Source organism: Delphinapterus leucas, chromosome 6 (genome assembly GCF_059928025.1).
Source record: "Delphinapterus leucas isolate spDelLeu-1000000601 "Yukka" chromosome 6, BTC_Dleu_Yukka2, whole genome shotgun sequence".
NCBI lineage: Eukaryota > Metazoa > Chordata > Mammalia > Artiodactyla > Monodontidae > Delphinapterus > Delphinapterus leucas.
The window spans coordinates 117,832,333-117,848,491 of NC_143134.1; the positions used below are offsets into that span (position 1 = coordinate 117,832,333).

At 61.1% G+C, this 16,159-nt stretch overlaps 2 protein-coding genes across 7 annotated transcripts; one reads left to right on the plus strand and one right to left on the minus strand.

Annotated features, from left to right (window-relative positions):
* The first annotated feature begins 312 nt into the window (after positions 1–312).
* On the plus strand, positions 313–12,178 carry PKN3 (protein kinase N3). Of its 3 annotated transcripts, XM_022578549.3 has the most exons (22): positions 313–978; positions 2,978–3,218; positions 3,415–3,560; positions 4,135–4,246; positions 4,320–4,447; positions 4,653–4,836; positions 6,259–6,405; positions 6,489–6,598; positions 6,708–6,851; positions 7,266–7,341; positions 7,425–7,593; positions 7,790–7,892; positions 8,004–8,071; positions 8,399–8,462; positions 8,609–8,700; positions 9,260–9,436; positions 10,126–10,188; positions 10,329–10,405; positions 10,843–10,985; positions 11,074–11,181; positions 11,471–11,551; positions 11,661–12,178. In XM_022578549.3, the coding sequence occupies exons 1-22, from the start codon at positions 955–957 to the stop codon at positions 11,871–11,873; spliced, it is 2,670 nt and encodes an 889-aa protein (XP_022434257.1). In that variant the 5' UTR covers positions 313–954; the 3' UTR covers positions 11,874–12,178. The 3 variants fall into 3 exon arrangements, with proteins under 3 accessions (XP_022434257.1, XP_022434256.1, XP_022434255.1); XM_022578548.3 differs by lacking the exon at positions 313–978 and having other exon boundaries at positions 1,005–3,218; positions 11,087–11,181; XM_022578547.3 differs by lacking the exon at positions 313–978 and having other exon boundaries at positions 1,006–3,218.
* ZDHHC12 (zDHHC palmitoyltransferase 12) lies at positions 12,118–15,459 on the minus strand. Of its 4 annotated transcripts, none has more exons than XM_022578557.3 (5): positions 15,323–15,459; positions 13,720–13,856; positions 13,278–13,355; positions 12,924–13,112; positions 12,118–12,748 (listed from the first exon to the last, which is right to left on the minus strand). In XM_022578557.3, exons 1-5 carry the CDS (start codon positions 15,420–15,422, stop codon positions 12,461–12,463), a joined length of 792 nt encoding a protein of 263 aa, XP_022434265.1. In that variant the 5' UTR covers positions 15,423–15,459; the 3' UTR covers positions 12,118–12,460. The 4 variants fall into 4 exon arrangements, with proteins under 4 accessions (XP_022434265.1, XP_022434261.1, XP_022434262.1 ...); XM_022578553.3 differs by lacking the exon at positions 13,720–13,856 and adding an exon at positions 14,896–15,095 and having other exon boundaries at positions 12,946–13,112; positions 15,323–15,457; XM_022578554.2 differs by having other exon boundaries at positions 12,946–13,112; positions 15,323–15,455.
* Between the last annotated feature and the right edge of the window lie 700 nt (positions 15,460–16,159).

The window sequence follows — 16,159 nt, forward strand, 5'->3', positions numbered from 1 at the left end:
CCCTTGGACAAGGCTCCTTCCAGTAAAGTCCTGGCACAAAGTGCTGGTGAGCACAGGATAACAGGAATTGCCTAAACAACTCTAGACTAGGCAGTAAAGAACCAGGGTCCCCTACATACCTAAGCCATTGCAAGAACCGCCTAGCGCAGGCTAGTTTCCTGAAATGGTGGCTTTTTCTCAAGGTTTAAATGTGTATTCTGTTTAGATGAGCCCTTTAGGGCAAAGGCTGAGCAGCTCTGGCTGAACCAGAAAGCTCCAGTCTAGTCAAGTGATGGGGCGGGGGTCCTGAGGGATTTTGGATTCGTTTGTAATTTGGGTAAAGCTTTATTGTTTTCCCACGCGTACATTCTTACAGTGATTACAGACAGGGCCAAGGCTCCTTGGGGGGCGACAGGTATGGGATTAGCCCACTTTACACCAATGGCATGGGAGAGGAAGAGTGACTCCGGGCGGGAGCCAGGTCGCGGCGGGGTTCCGAGGAAGAGGCTGACCCGGCCCAGAGAGGACAGACCACACAGGCATTGCCCCGCGGCCGGCAGGCGGCGCTGTCCCCACCCGGGCCCGCCCCTCTGGGCGCGCGACCCGGCAGCTGGACAACTCCGGCCCGGGAAATGTCCTTTTCTGCCCTTGTATCGCGGGGCGGGGGTCAGTGTCTCAAGGAGCGGGAACCGCGGCCTCAGATGAGGGGCGCTGGGCTCCAAATCCCTCGGAACATCGGATCCGGGGGAGGCGCCGGGGCCTCTGGGTCAGGAGCCGGGCTCGATCCCTCGCGGCCGAGAGGCGGCGCTGATCCCAGGTCCCGCGAGGGCCAGCGGACCTCGGGAGGGGGCGCCCGATCCCGCGACTCCGGCGCCGCTTCCCGGGAAGTTTCAAGTTTGAAAGCCCTGGCGGAGGGGCCCGGGCTTCCGGAACCGGAGTGGTTGAGAGGAGGGGCCGAGCTGCCCGAGCGGCGCCATGGAAGAGGGGGCGCCGCAGCAGGTGAACGGCGCCCGGAGGGGACGGGCCTCGGGCGCGGGCCGGGGGGTGGGGGGAGCCTCATTCACTACCCCGGGCTCCGGCTACGTCCCCAGCCCCTCCCCGTGTCCCTTCCCAGCGCTTGCCCTGCGCCCCCCTACACCTTCGCAGGGCAGACCTGAGCGTTGGGGGTAAGTTGTTCCTGCCTCCTGGAAACGTCCCCAAATCACCTCCAAGTGAATCAGAGCCTCCAGTCAGGCCTAACCATGAGCACGTCTGAGTCCGCAGTCAGGGCCACCAGGGTGGGCCCCAAGTTTCCTAAAATCTGTTCTTCCAGGTAACACTCTAAGGCCGATGTGCATCCGCTGCGAAAGCACAGGGGGGCCGTGCAGGCACCTAGGGACGGGTCCTGGGAGGGGAGAAGAATGTGTGCGGCAGGCGGAGGGTGCCACTCCCTCGCGGTCGTGGGGTCCTTCCCAGAGCACACAGGCAGGCGGCGAGTGGGGACCCCAGAGGAAGGGGCCTACCCAGTTCCCGGGGGAACCCTCGGGTACACAGGGTTCCAGACCAAATGGCGAGGGGGCGGGGTTCTTGCCGGAGCTGGCAATAGGTTCGCGTGGGACCGAGGCTGTGTGTCTTATTGGGGAGTGGGGAGAGGTGGGGTACTAGCCCAGAGCAAATGGGTATGGGGACGTTTGTGTACAACATAGCGCCCCAGCCGCGGAGCCGAAAGGGAGAGGTGTGTGCGCACTTGGCAGGATTCCAGCCCGGAGCAGGCAGGACCATGGGCTCTGGTCAAGGGTGAAATGTTGTCCACAAGACTCCTAGAGTGCCCCCACCCCTTGGGCAACTTTCAGGGCTGCGTCTGTGCCCTCCCTCCCCCTTCCTCCGGAGGTCCCTCTGCCTGTTCCAGCCGTGGCTTGTACATATTTTCCGATTTCCTGTTAACCTCCGCCCAGCAGCGGTAGCTGGGTGACTCAGGACCCCGGTGCCGGGCCCCCAGCTCCGCGGGATCTTTGTTTGCTCAGGCCTTTGGCTCTGGCCCTCTGGCCTAGGGCCCTCAAAGGATTTCCTGAGCCCCGCCCCTGCCCTCTGACAGACGGGCCAGAGGGCCAGCGGAGGCCTGGGGTGGGGGTCCCCAAGGCTCCACTGGGCTCAGGAGATGGAGAGCCGAGAGGTAAGGTGAGGGCTCTGAGGCAGTCCTGGGTTGGGGGCATCATGGGTTACCCTGGGCTGAGGTCAGCAGCAGCACCCGTTGGTTTGAAATGGCCTCTGGGAAGGAGCTTTTCCTCTTTCTTGCTCTCGCTTGGGGTGAAGCAGTGAGAGAGCCTTCTAATTCCTCCCAGGAGCTGAGCTGGGAGTGGGCCCCGGAGACCTCCTCAACCCCTCTGTGTCTCTGCTTTGCCAGCTGGGGTGTCGGAAGATCAGGGGAACAGCCCTAGCTTCCACTCAGGCCACAGGCTTCCTTGTCTGCGTGACCTTGGTGGTGGTGGTGGGGCCCTTCTCAGTGCCAAGCCTCTTTTCTGGTCCCCAGACCTTAGCCTGGATCCCAGACTGAGAGCAGCCTGATGTAAGCGTGACCGGCAGGGAGAGGCTGGGGCCCAAGAGATGACGGTGCATCTCCTTCCCTGTGTTGTGGTCTTGGGCAAATTACTTAACCTCTCTGTGTCTCAGTTTCCTCATCTATAAAATGGGGATAATAACTACACCTACCTCATGGGGTTGCTGTCAGGATCAACAAGTTAATGTCTGCACAGTTCTTAGAACAGAACACCATGTAAACATTAACAATTTTTCCCCCTTACTCTTCTCTCTGATGGCACAGGACAGGAGCATGGGCTGGATAAATAGCCTTGGGGTTTCCATCTGGCTTAGGGATGCTAGCTCTAAGCTCATAGTTGCTTCCCAAACTGTGTGTGTCAGTCCCGGGTGCCGACTGCGCCTGCCTCCCTCCCCCTCCGCCTGTGATGAGCTGAGGCCGTGGAGGTGGGGACTGAGGGGACTAAGGCCTCTGCCTTTCCAGCCTGGGGCGGGCCAGTGGCCCCCAGGGGATGAGAAAGAGGCGATCCGCCGGGCCATCCAGAAGGAGCTGAAAATCAAGGAGGGTGTGGAGAACCTGCGGCGGGCAGCCACCGACCGCCGCCACCTGGGCCACGTGCGGCAGCTGCTACGGTCCTCCAACCGCCGCCTGGAGCAGCTGCACGGGGAGCTGCGGGAGCTGCATGCCCGCATCCTGCTGCCCGGCCCCGGGCCTGGCCCGGCTGGTGAGTGAGGAACCTGAGCAGGCCTCTCGGGACAGCAGGCGGCAGGCTGACCCAGCTCCTTGGCCTTGGCCCTGGCCTCTCTCAGAGCCTCCTCTCGTAGCCCCTGCCCGGGAGGGGCGGGGAGGAGAGAGCTAGGCCATGAGGGGCTCTCGGCTCTGGGGGAGGGGTTCATGAGCCCCACACTCTTTGCACACAGAACCTGCGGCCTCAGGACCTCGGCCGCTGGCAGAGCAGCCAAGGGCCCGACACCTGGAGGCTCTACAGAGGCAGCTGCAGGTAGAGCTGAAGGTCAAGCAGGGAGCCGAGAATATGACCCACACGTATGCCAGTGGCACTCCCAAGGTAAGGCCCCTGGGATCTGAGGGGAAGAGATTTGGCTCTCAGATTATTAGAGAAGATGGTGATCCAGACCCTATTCTTTTTTTGTTTTTGAATTTTTGAATTGTTTTTATACAGCAGTTTCTTATTAGTTATCTATTTTATACATATTAGTGTATATATGTCAATCCCAATCTCCCACTTCATCCCACTACCAGCCCCTATTCTGATAGGGAAATGCAACCCGGCCATTGACCCTGTAAGAGAGACAGTCTCACCCTTAGTCTGATGGGGGAGGCAGAACCCTAAATCTCAGCTTGGTGGGAAAGGCATGGCTCGAACCCCTCGTCTAACAGAGAAGGCAAAACACCAGTCTAATGGGAAATCTCAGCCCAACTCCCAACCTGTCCCAACTCCCAGCATGATGTGGAGGCTCACCCTGATCTAAAAAGGGAGGCTTGGCTGTAGTATCTGGCCTACCGAGAGAGGCTTAGCTTCAATTCTGGACTGATGGAGGAGGCTTGCTCCAGTCCCTGATCTGACCAGGGAGGCTCCGGCCTGGTCCTGGCCTCAGGGGGCATATGTCACAACCCCGCAGGAGAGGAAGCTTCTGGCAGCCGCCCAGCAGATGCTACAGGACAGCCAGCTGAAGGTGGCCCTGCTACGAATGAAGATCAGCAGCCTGGAGGCCAGCGGGTCCCCTGAGACAGGTGAGGCCTTGAGAAGTGTGGATGGGCAGAGCGGAGCCGGGCATGGGCCTGAGGGCTGACCCCCTCCTCCCAGGACCGGAGCTGCTGGTGGAGGAGCTGCGGCACCGGCTACGCATCGAGGCTGCCGTGGCCGAGGGCGCCAAGAACGTGGTGAAGCTGCTCGGTAGCCGGCGAACACAGGACCGCAAGGTGCTAGCTGAGGTCAGATCATGGTCCCCACCCACTGCTGCTCCTCTCTGAGTGGTACCACCCTCTGCAGTGGCGGGAGACACCGCTGGACTGGCTGTGAGGGGTGGCAATGAGGAAACAGGAGGCACATTCTTGTCTAGACCTCAGCCAGGGTGTCTCCAGGTGGCCTGAGCCACTGCCCCCGCCGTTACCCCATGGCCCTGTATCCCTTCTGCAGGCTCAGGCCCAGCTCCAGGAGTCCTCCCAGAAACTGGACCTCCTGCGGCTGGCCTTGGAGCAGCTGCTGGAGGGACTGCCTCCTGCACACCCTCTGCGTGGCAGAGTGGCCCGGGAGCTGCGGACTGCTGTGTCTGGGAACCCCCAGCCTTCAGGGACACTCGTGAAGCCTACCGCCATGACAGGTACCCGGGAGTCCCTCCTACTTCAGAGCTCTCCTTCCCTTCCAGGGAGGAGCCTGAAACACAGTGGGGAAGAATCTTGGAGACTTCCAGTCCTGGCCTCACCATCCCCTAGCTGTGTGACCTTGTGCAACTGACATCCCCTCTCCAGACCTCAGTTTTTCACTCTGTCAAATGGGGGTGATGACAGCACCTATTTCATAGGGTTGCTGCGAAAATTCAGTGAGTTGTTGCGTGTGAAGTGCTCAGCACCGTGCAGGCACAGAGATCGCTCAGTCGGTGAAGCTATTATTTAAGTGAGGAACCATGAGAGCGCCCAAAGTGCCAGTGTTAGGGAGCTCATAGCCCTGGAGGCCTTGATACCCAGTCCCGGGCAGTTTGGGCTGTTGGAAGGTTCTTCCTTATCCCAAGCTGGATCTGCCTCCAAATAATCTAACAGTGTCAACTCTGGAAGCCCTGAACTTCCCACCTGGGACACGGTGCCAACTAGAGAGCCCAGCCCCTGCCAACACAGAGCTGATGCAGGGTAGACGGGCCCCATCCCACTGTGAGCAGAGCTGAGAAGGGGAAGTACAGCGGCTGGATGGGCCCCCTCACCTGGCCCCTGGGGAATCAAGGATGCTTCCTGGAGGGGGTGGTGTCTGAGCTTGGCCTCGAAGGGCTTATGTGAGTTAGCCAAGTAGACAAGTTGGAGAAGGTGGGGGTAAGGGCTTGTTAAATGGCCTAAAATTCAGGTACTTGGGGCCACCCCACATCCTGTCTTCTGGCTGAATACCCATATTCTTCCAATCATTCTTCCACCCTGGCACTGCCTTGTTTTATGAGGTCTCTCAGAGTGTAAACCCCAGGCCCAGACTCCCTAAATGGTGCTCTTAGGCCCAGTGTATGTCCTCAAGGGCGGCCAGAGTCCCACTGCTTCCTCTACCCTTTGAGGGACACATCTCTAATGACCCTAAAATGAATCTGCTTGGTTGGCAAAACACGCTTGTACCCATTGCAGGAGGTAGGGCTGAGCTGGCGCTGCTTGCCGCTGTGCAGATGGGGAGACAGGCCTGGGGAAGAGGTGGGACAGGGCTGCCAGCCAGGCCTCCTGCTCTTCCCTGGGCTCTCATCCCTGCCATGGCGCTGTTCCTAGGCCCTGAGCCCTGAGCAGTGTGTCGCCACGCGCTGCGGTCCCATGCAACTCGGCTGAGGTCTGAGTCTCACTCCTCTGCCTGTATGTCCCTGCTTCTTCCAACACGTAGAGAGTGTGCAGGAGGGGAGGACCAGTTGGCCGACCCCAAGGGTGGCAGGTGGCTGCCGAGGCCTAATGTGGGCAAGGTCTGTGTTTAGCTATACCTCCAGGAGAAGGTAGCATTCCTGGGGTCCCAGGGGTCCATTGGAGGATGGCACCTGGTAACGGCCCCCCACCATGCTCCCTGGCAGGGACGCTGCAGGTCCACCTCCTGGGCTGTGAACAGCTGCTGACAGCTGTGCCTGGACGTTCCCCCGTGGCCGCGCTGGCCGGGACCCCCTCCCAGGGCTGGCTTTGGAGCAGGGCCAAGCAGCAGCGTGGTGGAGGCGAGCTGGCCAGTGAGTAGGGGGCATGGGAAGCTGGGGAACAGCGAGGGACCCCCGCTCCCGGCCTGCCCTGAGCCCCGGCTCTGGCCCCACAGGTGAGGTGTTGGCCGTGCTGAAGGTGGACAATCGCATTGTGGGCCAGACGGCCTGGGGGCCTGTGGCCAAGCAGTCCTGGGACCAGACCTTTGTCGTCCCCCTGGAGCGGGTGAGGCTGCCTTGTGTGGACAGGGGTGACCGTGGGCCGTGGGGTGGAAGGCCGGCCAGGTAGTGGCTCGTGCCACGCTCCACCCCTCAACCTGGCGTCCCCACTGCAGGCCCGAGAGCTGGAGATTGGGGTGCACTGGCGGGACTGGCGGCAGCTGTGCGGCGTGGCCTTCCTGAGGCTGGAGGACTTCCTGGACAATGCCTGTCACCAGCTCTCCCTCAGCCTGGTGCCGCAGGGGCTGCTCTTTGTCCAGGTGCCCACTGGCCCCTGCCCTCTGACCTCGTGGGCCCCTGGCTCCGTTAGAGCAAAGAAGGGCCTTTGAGCCTGTGCTCTGCACCCACACGTAGGACTGGAAATTGAGGCCCAGAGGGAGGAGATCTAGAGGAAGGAAGGATTCCCAGCCCCTCTCTGAGGACTTCATGGGAGCCTAGCGGCCTGCATCCTTGTCCTGTCTGCCCTGCCGCGTGTGTGACCCTGGACCACCTTTCTTCTCCGGGCCTCGGTTTCCCCACTGGTCCCAATGAGGATGTTGTCCATCTCTCTGAGTCCTTCTGGCTCTTGTGTCTGTTGACATGGGCTCAGGGTGGGAGCCTGGAGGCTGAGGAGGTGCCCGTGGCAGGTGGGGTGGGAGGGGACTGGTCTTCAGCCCTGCCCCCTGCCCCCGCAGGTGACCTTCTGTGACCCTGTCATTGAGAGAAGGCCCCGGCTGCAGAGGCAGAAGCGCATTTTCTCAAAACGCAGAGGTGTGGAGTGGAGAAGGCTGGCTAGTAGGGAGCAGGGCTGGGACCCTTAGGAGACCCCGGGACTGAGCCCCCTTTTGCCCCAGGTCAGGACTTCCTGAGAGCTTCCCAGATGAACCTCAGCATGGCGGCCTGGGGGCGCTTGGTCATGAGCCTACTGCCCCCCTGCAGCTCTCCAAGCACCATCAGCCCCCCGAAAGGGTGCTCCCACACCCCAGCCACACCCCGGGGGGCCGCCGACCCTGCCTCGCCCAGGTGAGGAGCCTCGCCCCAGGCTGCCTGCTTCTCTGTGGAGCCACCTCACTCCAGATGCAGACAGTGCCTGTCCCCGTTGCTCGCCCTCTGACCCGTCTCTCTGTCTCACGAGGCTGTGGGTCCACCCCCACCCCCCACCCCCACCCCCGCATTCCATCCGCCTGTGTCCGGTCGTGTGTCTGCTTCCTCCCCACAGTAATTTCCCGCCCAAGAAGACCCCCTTGCGAGAAGAGATCCAATCCCCACCCAAGCCACCGCGCCTCTACCTGCCCCAGGAGCCGACCCCTGAGGAGATGCCGGTGAGCGGCGGCAGGGCTGGTCATGCTGGGGGCTGTCTGGGTGGGGACGGCAGGGCTGGAGGGAAGAAGGAGAGGAAGCCCCCTCTGCCCTGAGCCCCTCTGCCCTCACAGAGCACCAAACGCCCCCACATGGAGCCCAGGACTCGACTCGAGCCATCTCTGCCAGCCTCAGCCACCAGGTACCCCTGGCAGGCTCACCTTGGCGTTTGAGAGAGACATCTGTCCACTCACTTGGGTGTTTGCATGTCAGGCGTTCTCACATCGCCCCGAGCTCTTGGCTTGCTCTCAGGTTCTCACTTGCGGAGCCCACGTTACTGAGCTCCACCTGCATGCCAGACCCCAGGAAATGGCAGTCCTAGGAGCTCCCACCCGGCCTCTCCAGCCCCTGCCCCTCTTGCCTCACAGGTGGGGACAGCCCAGGACCAGGCGTGGAGGGAGGGTTTGGAGCGGCCCTTGGCGGAGCCGAGCCCTTGTCCCAGGGGCTTCCTGTACCCTCTCTCTTGCAGGAAACCCCCCCGGCTTCAGGACTTCCGCTGCTTGGCCGTGCTAGGCCGGGGCCACTTCGGGAAGGTAGTGGGCTCATGAGGTGCAGTGGAGGGGGGTGGGCAGCCCCGACACACTCTAGCTAGGGGGACTCTGGGGTCTGTGGGGCAGTGGGTGGGGGAAGTAGACTCCTGTACTGCCCACTTGGAGCCCAGCCTCTCTCTGGTCCCCAGGTCCTCCTGGTCCAGTTCAAGGGGACAGGTCAATACTATGCCATCAAAGCGCTGAAGAAGCAAGAGGTGCTGAGCCGGGACGAAATAGAGAGGTGTGTGCTGAGGCCAGGGGGTTCCCGGCATCCGGGCACGTGGAGGGTACCCAGGATGGCAGGCCTGGGCTGGTGGCCCTGGAAGGCAGCTGAATGCTACTGGGGCTTGTAAGAGGTGACCCTGTGGGGCCAGCCAGGCCTGGGCTCTCTTGTTAGCAACTGCAGTTGTTAACTGTGTGCCCTTGGGCAGGTCCCCTCGTTTATGCACCTCAGTTTTCTCATCTGTGAAATGGGAACAGGGTGGTTGTACAGGTTCAAGACCTATGTGAGGGACTTCCCTGGTGGTCCAGTGGTTAAGACTCTGTGCTTCCACTGCAGGGGGTGCTGGTTCCATCCCTGGTCGGGGAACTGAGATCCCGCATGCCACACAGCGTGGCCAAAAAAAAAGACCTATGTGAGCTCCTGATACATATGAACCATCACTCTAGCTGCCTGGCTCTTTGACTTAAGAGCCAGTGACCCAGGGGTGTTGTGTGCATGACAGGGCATAGTCAGGGGAGGTTTTCATTCCCTTTTGGGTTCCCTCCTTCCCTCTAAAACCCACACCCTCCTCTTGCAGCCTGTACTGCGAGAAGCGAATCCTGGAGGCTGTGGGCCGCATGGGGCACCCCTTCCTACTCTCCCTCCTTGCCTGCTTCCACACCTCCAGCCACGCCTGCTTCGTGACTGAGTTTGTGCCCGGTGGCGACCTCATGATGCAGATCCATGAGGATGTCTTCCCTGAGCCCCAGGCCCGGTGGGTTCCCATCTCTGCTGTACGCCTCTTCCAGCAAGCCTTCCCTACTTCCCTGTACCTGGCGACGCCTTCATCCTGCTTCCTCCAGGGTGCCCATCAGCAGAAGAGCATGGAGTCAGGGAGGCCTTGGTTCAAATCCTGGTTATCAACCCTCACAGCGTTTGTGACCTCAGACCTCAGTTTATATAGCTGTGAATTGGGCTAATGATAACTATTTCATAGGCTTGTTGCATGGATAAACATAACATTTAGAAATTGATGAGCACAGGGACTGGTGAGCAGTAAGTAACCAATAGCTGGTGTTGTTATTTCTTGCCCAGCAGAGTGTGGGCTGTGGAGCCTGGATTCACATATCTGCTCAGCCACTAGCTGTGCGACCCTGGGTGGGTCATTTACTGGGAGTCTCAGATCCTCATTTGAAAAATAGGCATGACGGGTATCCACAGCAGGCTGCTGGGAGGATGCCAGGATCGGCGTGAGGATACTCGGTGTCATCCCTGGCACAATCTCAGAGCCCAGGAAGGGCAGGCTGTTCCACCCCTGCTACACATGAGGCTACTCCCAGTCTCTCACCCACACATGACTCTGGCAGGGATATCTGGGGTCCCCAGGCCATGGCCATCCTGGTGCCTCCCTGCCCTGTCCTCCACAGTCCTGGGCCTGAACTACCCGCTGCCCCAACCCTCCAGGTTCTATCTGGCCTGTGTGGTCCTGGGGCTGCAGTTCTTACATGAGCAGAAGATCATTTACAGGTAACTTGCCCCCGACATGCTGGGGGAGTGGGCGAGGGGGCAGATGCTACCCTCCTCCTGGGCTGTTCTAGGGTGGGGCCGCTGTTCCCTGGGCCTCAGCGCTTCTTAGCCTCTTTGATCTGCCCCGCCTTTGCCCTCAGAGACCTTAAGTTGGATAATCTTCTGCTGGATGCCCAGGGTTTCCTGAAGATCGCAGACTTTGGGCTCTGTAAGGAAGGTGGGTGCCTCCTGTCTAGGATCCCGTCTTTCAGTCGTGCTCACTCAGCCCAGGCCAGCAGGGTGGTGGGCAAGTGGCAGCTCCCAGGAAATCTGCCTCCCAGCCCTCATTCCAGGGACTAGCTGGACACATTGGCTCGTCCTTCCCAGCCCTAAAAGCTCTAAAAGAGCCCCTTGCCCTTGGCCAGAGGGAGTTCCTGGGCCGGGAGAGGGCACTGGGTTCTGCTTTCTGTGTGACCCTGGCACACGAGCTTGTCTGAGACTCAGATTCCTCATCAATCAAGTGGCATAAAAACCGTTCCCACCTCCAAGGGTATGGGGCAGGGCTCGGCACAGGTTCAGAACATGGGGTCATAAGGGTGGGTGCTTGATTCTTACAGCGAGAGGTTCTTGTGGGTAACACACCGTGCTGGCATCAGTGTGGATGTTGGTTTGCAGGGATCGGCTTTGGGGACCGGACGAGCACCTTCTGTGGCACCCCGGAGTTCCTGGCCCCTGAGGTGCTGACCCAGGAGGCCTATACGCGGGCTGTGGACTGGTGGGGGCTGGGCGTGCTGCTCTACGAGATGCTGGTGGGCGAGGTGAGTGCTGGACGGGGTGCTGGTGGGGCCTCCAGGTCAGGTGGGGGTGGGGGTGGCCCACGTACCCTGCTGAGCCCCATCCCTGCAGTGCCCGTTTCCAGGGGACACCGAGGAGGAGGTGTTTGACTGCATCGTCAATGCAGAAGCCCCATACCCGCGCTTTCTGTCGGTGCAAGGGCTTGAGCTCATTCAGAAGGTAATCGCAGGGACCTCCCCGGTGGTCCAGTGGTTAAGACTCTGCACTTCCACTGCAGGGGGCACGGGTTCGATCCCTGGTCGGGGAAACTAAAATCCCGCAAGCTGCGTGGCGCATCCCCCAAAAAACAAAACAAAACAAACTCTTTAAAAAAAAAAAAAAGAAGGGTCCAGGGCTGGGCCGACAGCTGCTCGTGGCTCAGGGATCCCTACCTGAGAGGCTGGAGAGGGGGAGGCGGGCAGTGCCTGGGGCCCGAACACCCTGAATGAGCACCTGTCCTCTCCCCCAGCTCCTCCAGAAGTGCCCCGAGAAGCGCCTGGGGGCAGGGGAGCGGGATGCTGAGGAGATCAAGACACAGCCTTTCTTCAGGGTGAGTGGCCAGGGCCGCAGTGGTCCAGGAGCCTGGCACAGTGGGAGGCATCGAGGGCCCGCGGGGCTGCCACTCCCGTCGTCTGAGGCACCTCTACCCTTGCCCCCAGACCACCGACTGGCAGGCCCTGCTCGCCCGAGCCGTCCGGCCCCCGTTTGTGCCTACCCTCTGCGGCCCCACAGACCTGCGCTACTTCGAGGGCGAGTTCACGGGGCTGCCGCCTGCCCTGACGCCGCCTGATGCCCGCAGCCCCCTCACCGCCCGCCAACAGGCTGCCTTCCGGGACTTCGACTTTGTGTCCCAGCGATTCCTGGAGCCCTGAGGGCCTCCCGGGCTCTCTACCCCCTGCACCCCCGACGGTTGGAGCCTCTGCTTGCCCGCCTTTCTGCCCGCCTGGGCGCCCTGGTATTGATGAGCCCTTGGGACTCAAGGTGGCGGCCACGGGCTGCTGTCGTGGGCTTTGCTCAGTCACCGGGCAAAGTGCTGCCTCCCCTCCCTTCTCCTGACCACCTCTCCCCTGCCCGTTGCAAGACCTGGACCCGAAAGGGAGGCACAGCGAGGAGCGGTTTGGTTTGTTTTTTTGAATACTTGACTTGCTTTATGGATTATTAAATTTATAAAACTGTGCACTGGAGGCAGCCTGGCTTGGGGTGGGGAGGGTGGAAGTCTCCACAACCCAGGTCCTTGGTGCCTGAGCCCCCCATGGGTCCTCTTCCTCCTCTTCTGCCTTTGAGGCAGGGTTCTGTCCTTCAGCTCCACCCTGAGGCCTGGAAGGAGTGGGCAGCAGTGAGGAGGTCCAGGCCCTCGGAGCGCTGACGCCCCCGGGTGCAGCCCCTCTGGTTTTCAGGCACAAGACGGTGGCCCGGCCTCTAGCAACCCTAAACATCCTGGCTGCTGCCTTCCTCGTCCTCAGCCCAGAGGGTCTCCCAGGACCCCGAGGGCCATCCACAGAAGAAGTGGGCCAGGTTTCGGGTCAGGCCGCGGTCGAAGGGGTTGCCGGGGCGCTGGCGGAGGTAGGCGATACGGTGTGAGGAGATGAACTCCCAGGTGGTGGTGTTGCTGGCCACCAGGTAGAGGTGCGAGGCCAAGAGCAGGCTGGCCACTAGGGAGAAGAGCGACAGCAGCAGGAAGGTGGCAAACAGGAGCCCACTGGACCGCAGCCAGAGCCCCCAAGGCCGGAAGAAGCGGAGGCCAGACCTGCAGGGAAGGAGGGGGACAGGGACCCAGAGCTGGCGGGTGTGTGGGTGGCAGCTTTGCCCCAGGGACCCCAGGTGGGCCGGCCATTTGGGAGAGGGTCCGAGGCCCCTGAAGAGGGAGCCTGGCTCTCTCCACACCTGGTGGGTGCCTGCTGCCTGCCCCCCCACCCACCCACCCAGGGCGCTGGGGGAACCCACCATGCCAGGTACAGGCCCCACAGAAGCACCACCAGCTGCAGCGCCAGGTAGGCCACGAACAGTGGGTGATTGCGCTCCCCCACGCAGTTCTCCATCCAGGGGCAGTGGTGGTCATATCGGCGGACACAACGACGGCACTCACGGCAGTGACGGGCCCGCAGGGGTTGCTGTGGGCACACAGGGAGTCAGGCCTCAACACTGGCTCCCTTCTGGACCCGACAATGTGGGCGGGAGGTCAGGGCTGACATCTGGGAGGCCTTCCTGGAGGAGGGATGAGGCCAAGGAGTCTCAATCTTGCCCGACCCTCCCACGGAGGTCCCTGCGTCACCCACCAGCACCATGCAGTGTCTGCAGCGCCGAAGGGGGATGGCCTGAGGAACCATGGCTGTCTGCTCTTCCTTGGCCTCCTCCTGAAAATGGGGGGACACAGTATGCGATGGGGTTCCCTTGGGAGGCAGAGGGCACTGGTGGGTAGCTCCCTTGGGGGCCAGCTTAACTCTGGGTGTGCACATTTGGGGATCCATCCCCTGTGTAATGGAGGTGGTAGAGTGGGGGCAGAGTGCCCTGGATGGCGAGGCTGTGTGACCTTTGCCAGTTACTTCCCCTCTCTGGGTCTTGGCAATTTCCTCATTGTAGGATGGGGCTCTAGGTCTGGCAAGACGATTCCCTAGGATTCCCTAGGAAAGCCCTCAGCACAGGGTCTAGCATGAGATTGTTACTGGGGCCTTGAGTTCCCTGTTGGCGGGGGAGGAGATGTTTGGGAACCCTGGTTACCTGGGGCTGGGGCAGGACATTCACGTATCCCGGGTCCATGAGTGACACAGCCAGGTAAAGCAGCAGGGAGCCCAGTACCAAGAGCAGGAAGGTGAGGGGCACGAGCAGCTCCCCCTGCTCTTCCCACTGCCGCAGCGCTGGAGAGGCCAGAGGGGGAGAGTGAGGCTGCGGTGACAGAACAGGAGGGTGCAGGTGAGGGGTGCAGCTGGAGGGGGGAAGTGTGTCCCTGGCTGAGGGAAGGCCTGGAGATGGAGTTTGAAGAATGGTCAGGTGTGGCCACTGCATAAGGGTGCAGGAGGGAGAAGTTCATGTTCAGCAAAAAAAAAAAAAAAGCAGTTCATCTACACTCTCTCTGGAGCGCACTAGAGAACCATGGAAGGTTATAGGGTCAGATATGTTTCTGAAAGCCCTCTTACTGCTAGAGAAAAGATGGATCAGAGGGGAGGCTTATCTGGGACACGGAGCGGAGCGTGTCTGGACAAGGGCAGTGGCAGGAAGGGTGGAGAAGAGGGGATGGACGGGGGTAAGGAGGCTGATGGGGCCAGACTTGGCTGGATGTGGGGGAGAGGGAGGAGGGGACTGGCTCTGAGATGCGGAGAGGCTGGCCAGGTCCAAGATGCCCAAGAGACAGAGGAGGGCAGGGTCGGCAGGCTGGCTGGGATGCTGCAGAGGGACAACAGGGGAGCCCAGGCCAGGAAGGGTCCAGCCCATGGAGGTGACTGAAGGATTTTGGGAGGCAGGGGGCTGAAGAGCGAGGGGCAGGAGACGGCCAGACAGCCGAGTGTGGCCAACTCTGGTCCCCCTTGACTGTAAAAGGGAGCGGAGAAGGAAGGGGGGTTGCACTGAGGGGGGGTTCTTTCTGATGGGGAGACTGAGCAGGTTTTTAGGCTAAGGGGCAGAGGCAGTGGAGGAGACTTGAGGTCTTGGGAGAAAAGTGAGAACGCCCCCGGTCTGGGGTTTTATGCTGGAGCAAGGAGGGATGATGAGTGGGGGCTGTGATGGTGGTAGTGAGGGAGGGTGAAAACTTGTGCTGGAGGTGGCCACGGAGGTGGCCTGTGGTGGGTAAAGAGGGGGAAGGGTGGAAGGGGGTTGATGGGATGAATGAATGCTACCAGGGCGAGAATCAAGGATGAGGACGTGAGGGACAGGCTGCTCCCCTATGCGGTGTTCTCTTGCCTGAGGCTGGGGAGCCTGGACTTGGGCAGCTAGTGGCCACAGGGCTGGGCGGGATGCCAGTCCTTCATCTAGTTGATCCTCGGAATCTTGGGAGTCAATTCCTGGGAAGGGTCGGGCGGGTCCCAGGATCAGGGGAGAAGGGGGCTCGAGTCGGTCGTCGGATCTGGGGCACCGGGTGGGTCCTGGGACAGACAGGGTATCTGGCAGGGATCAGGAAGATTCTGGAATTAATTAGAGATCAACTGGGTATTAGGCAGAAAGCAGGTGGCTCTTGGAATGAGAGATGGGGAGGGGGCCTCAGGATGTGGAGGAGATTGGGTGAATCCCAGGATCTCTTGGGCTTCGGCAAGGGACTCAGTGAGACCCAGACATCTAGGGAATCATGCGGGATCGGGGGGGGTCCAGGGTCGCGCGGGGTCCGGCTCACCGGTATCATGCAGGAAGAGCACCAGCGTGATCCCCCAGGTCAGGACGGTGTGCCCGGTCCGCACCAGGACCCCAGGCCTGAGCAGCGCCCACGGCGCCATCGCCTCTGCCCGGGGCCCCACCCGGAAGAAGCGCTCAGAGGGGCGGGCCCTCCGAGGGAGAGGACCCACCGCCACCCGGGGATTGGAGGAGGCAGGCTGTGGGCGTGGCCGAATTGGGTGACGGAGACTGCCTATTGGACGGTAGCTGCGGCCGAGTAGGCCCTCGAGCCCACAGGTGCCTGAAGAGGCTGAGGGCGGGGCCGGCGCGCGCGCAGCCGGTAACTCCCCCACCCCCACCCCCCACCAGACAGGTAACTTTCGAAAGCCGGGGAGCCGTCGGGAGCCTCGACCCAGCCCCACTGGGGTTCCACCACCAGCCCCAGGGCCACAGCCTAACGCATGCGTACAGCTTCCTGGACGCTTCAAAGATCCAGGTGTTGTGACTTCAGGTTGCAGAATTGTGCGCGGTTCGGAGATGTGACGCCTGAGGCCTCGAGAGGGGCAGGACTCGCCCAAGGTTGCGCCGTGGTGATACCCTTACCTCCTATTCATTTTCAGATATTGCAGATGGGATGAGAGCAGAGTGGAGGTACGTGGTGCAAGTCTGACTCTGACTTGGGTCAGAGTCAGAAATCCCAGCACTGCCTCTTCCTACCTGTATGAGTTTGGGCAAGTTACTGAACCACTGCGAGCTCTGTTTTCTGTCTGTGTAATGGAGATGATAATAGTACCCCCCTGCTGAGGTGGTTGGAGGACTCAATAATGGAAATAAGAGTGTCTAGCACAGGACTGTCTTG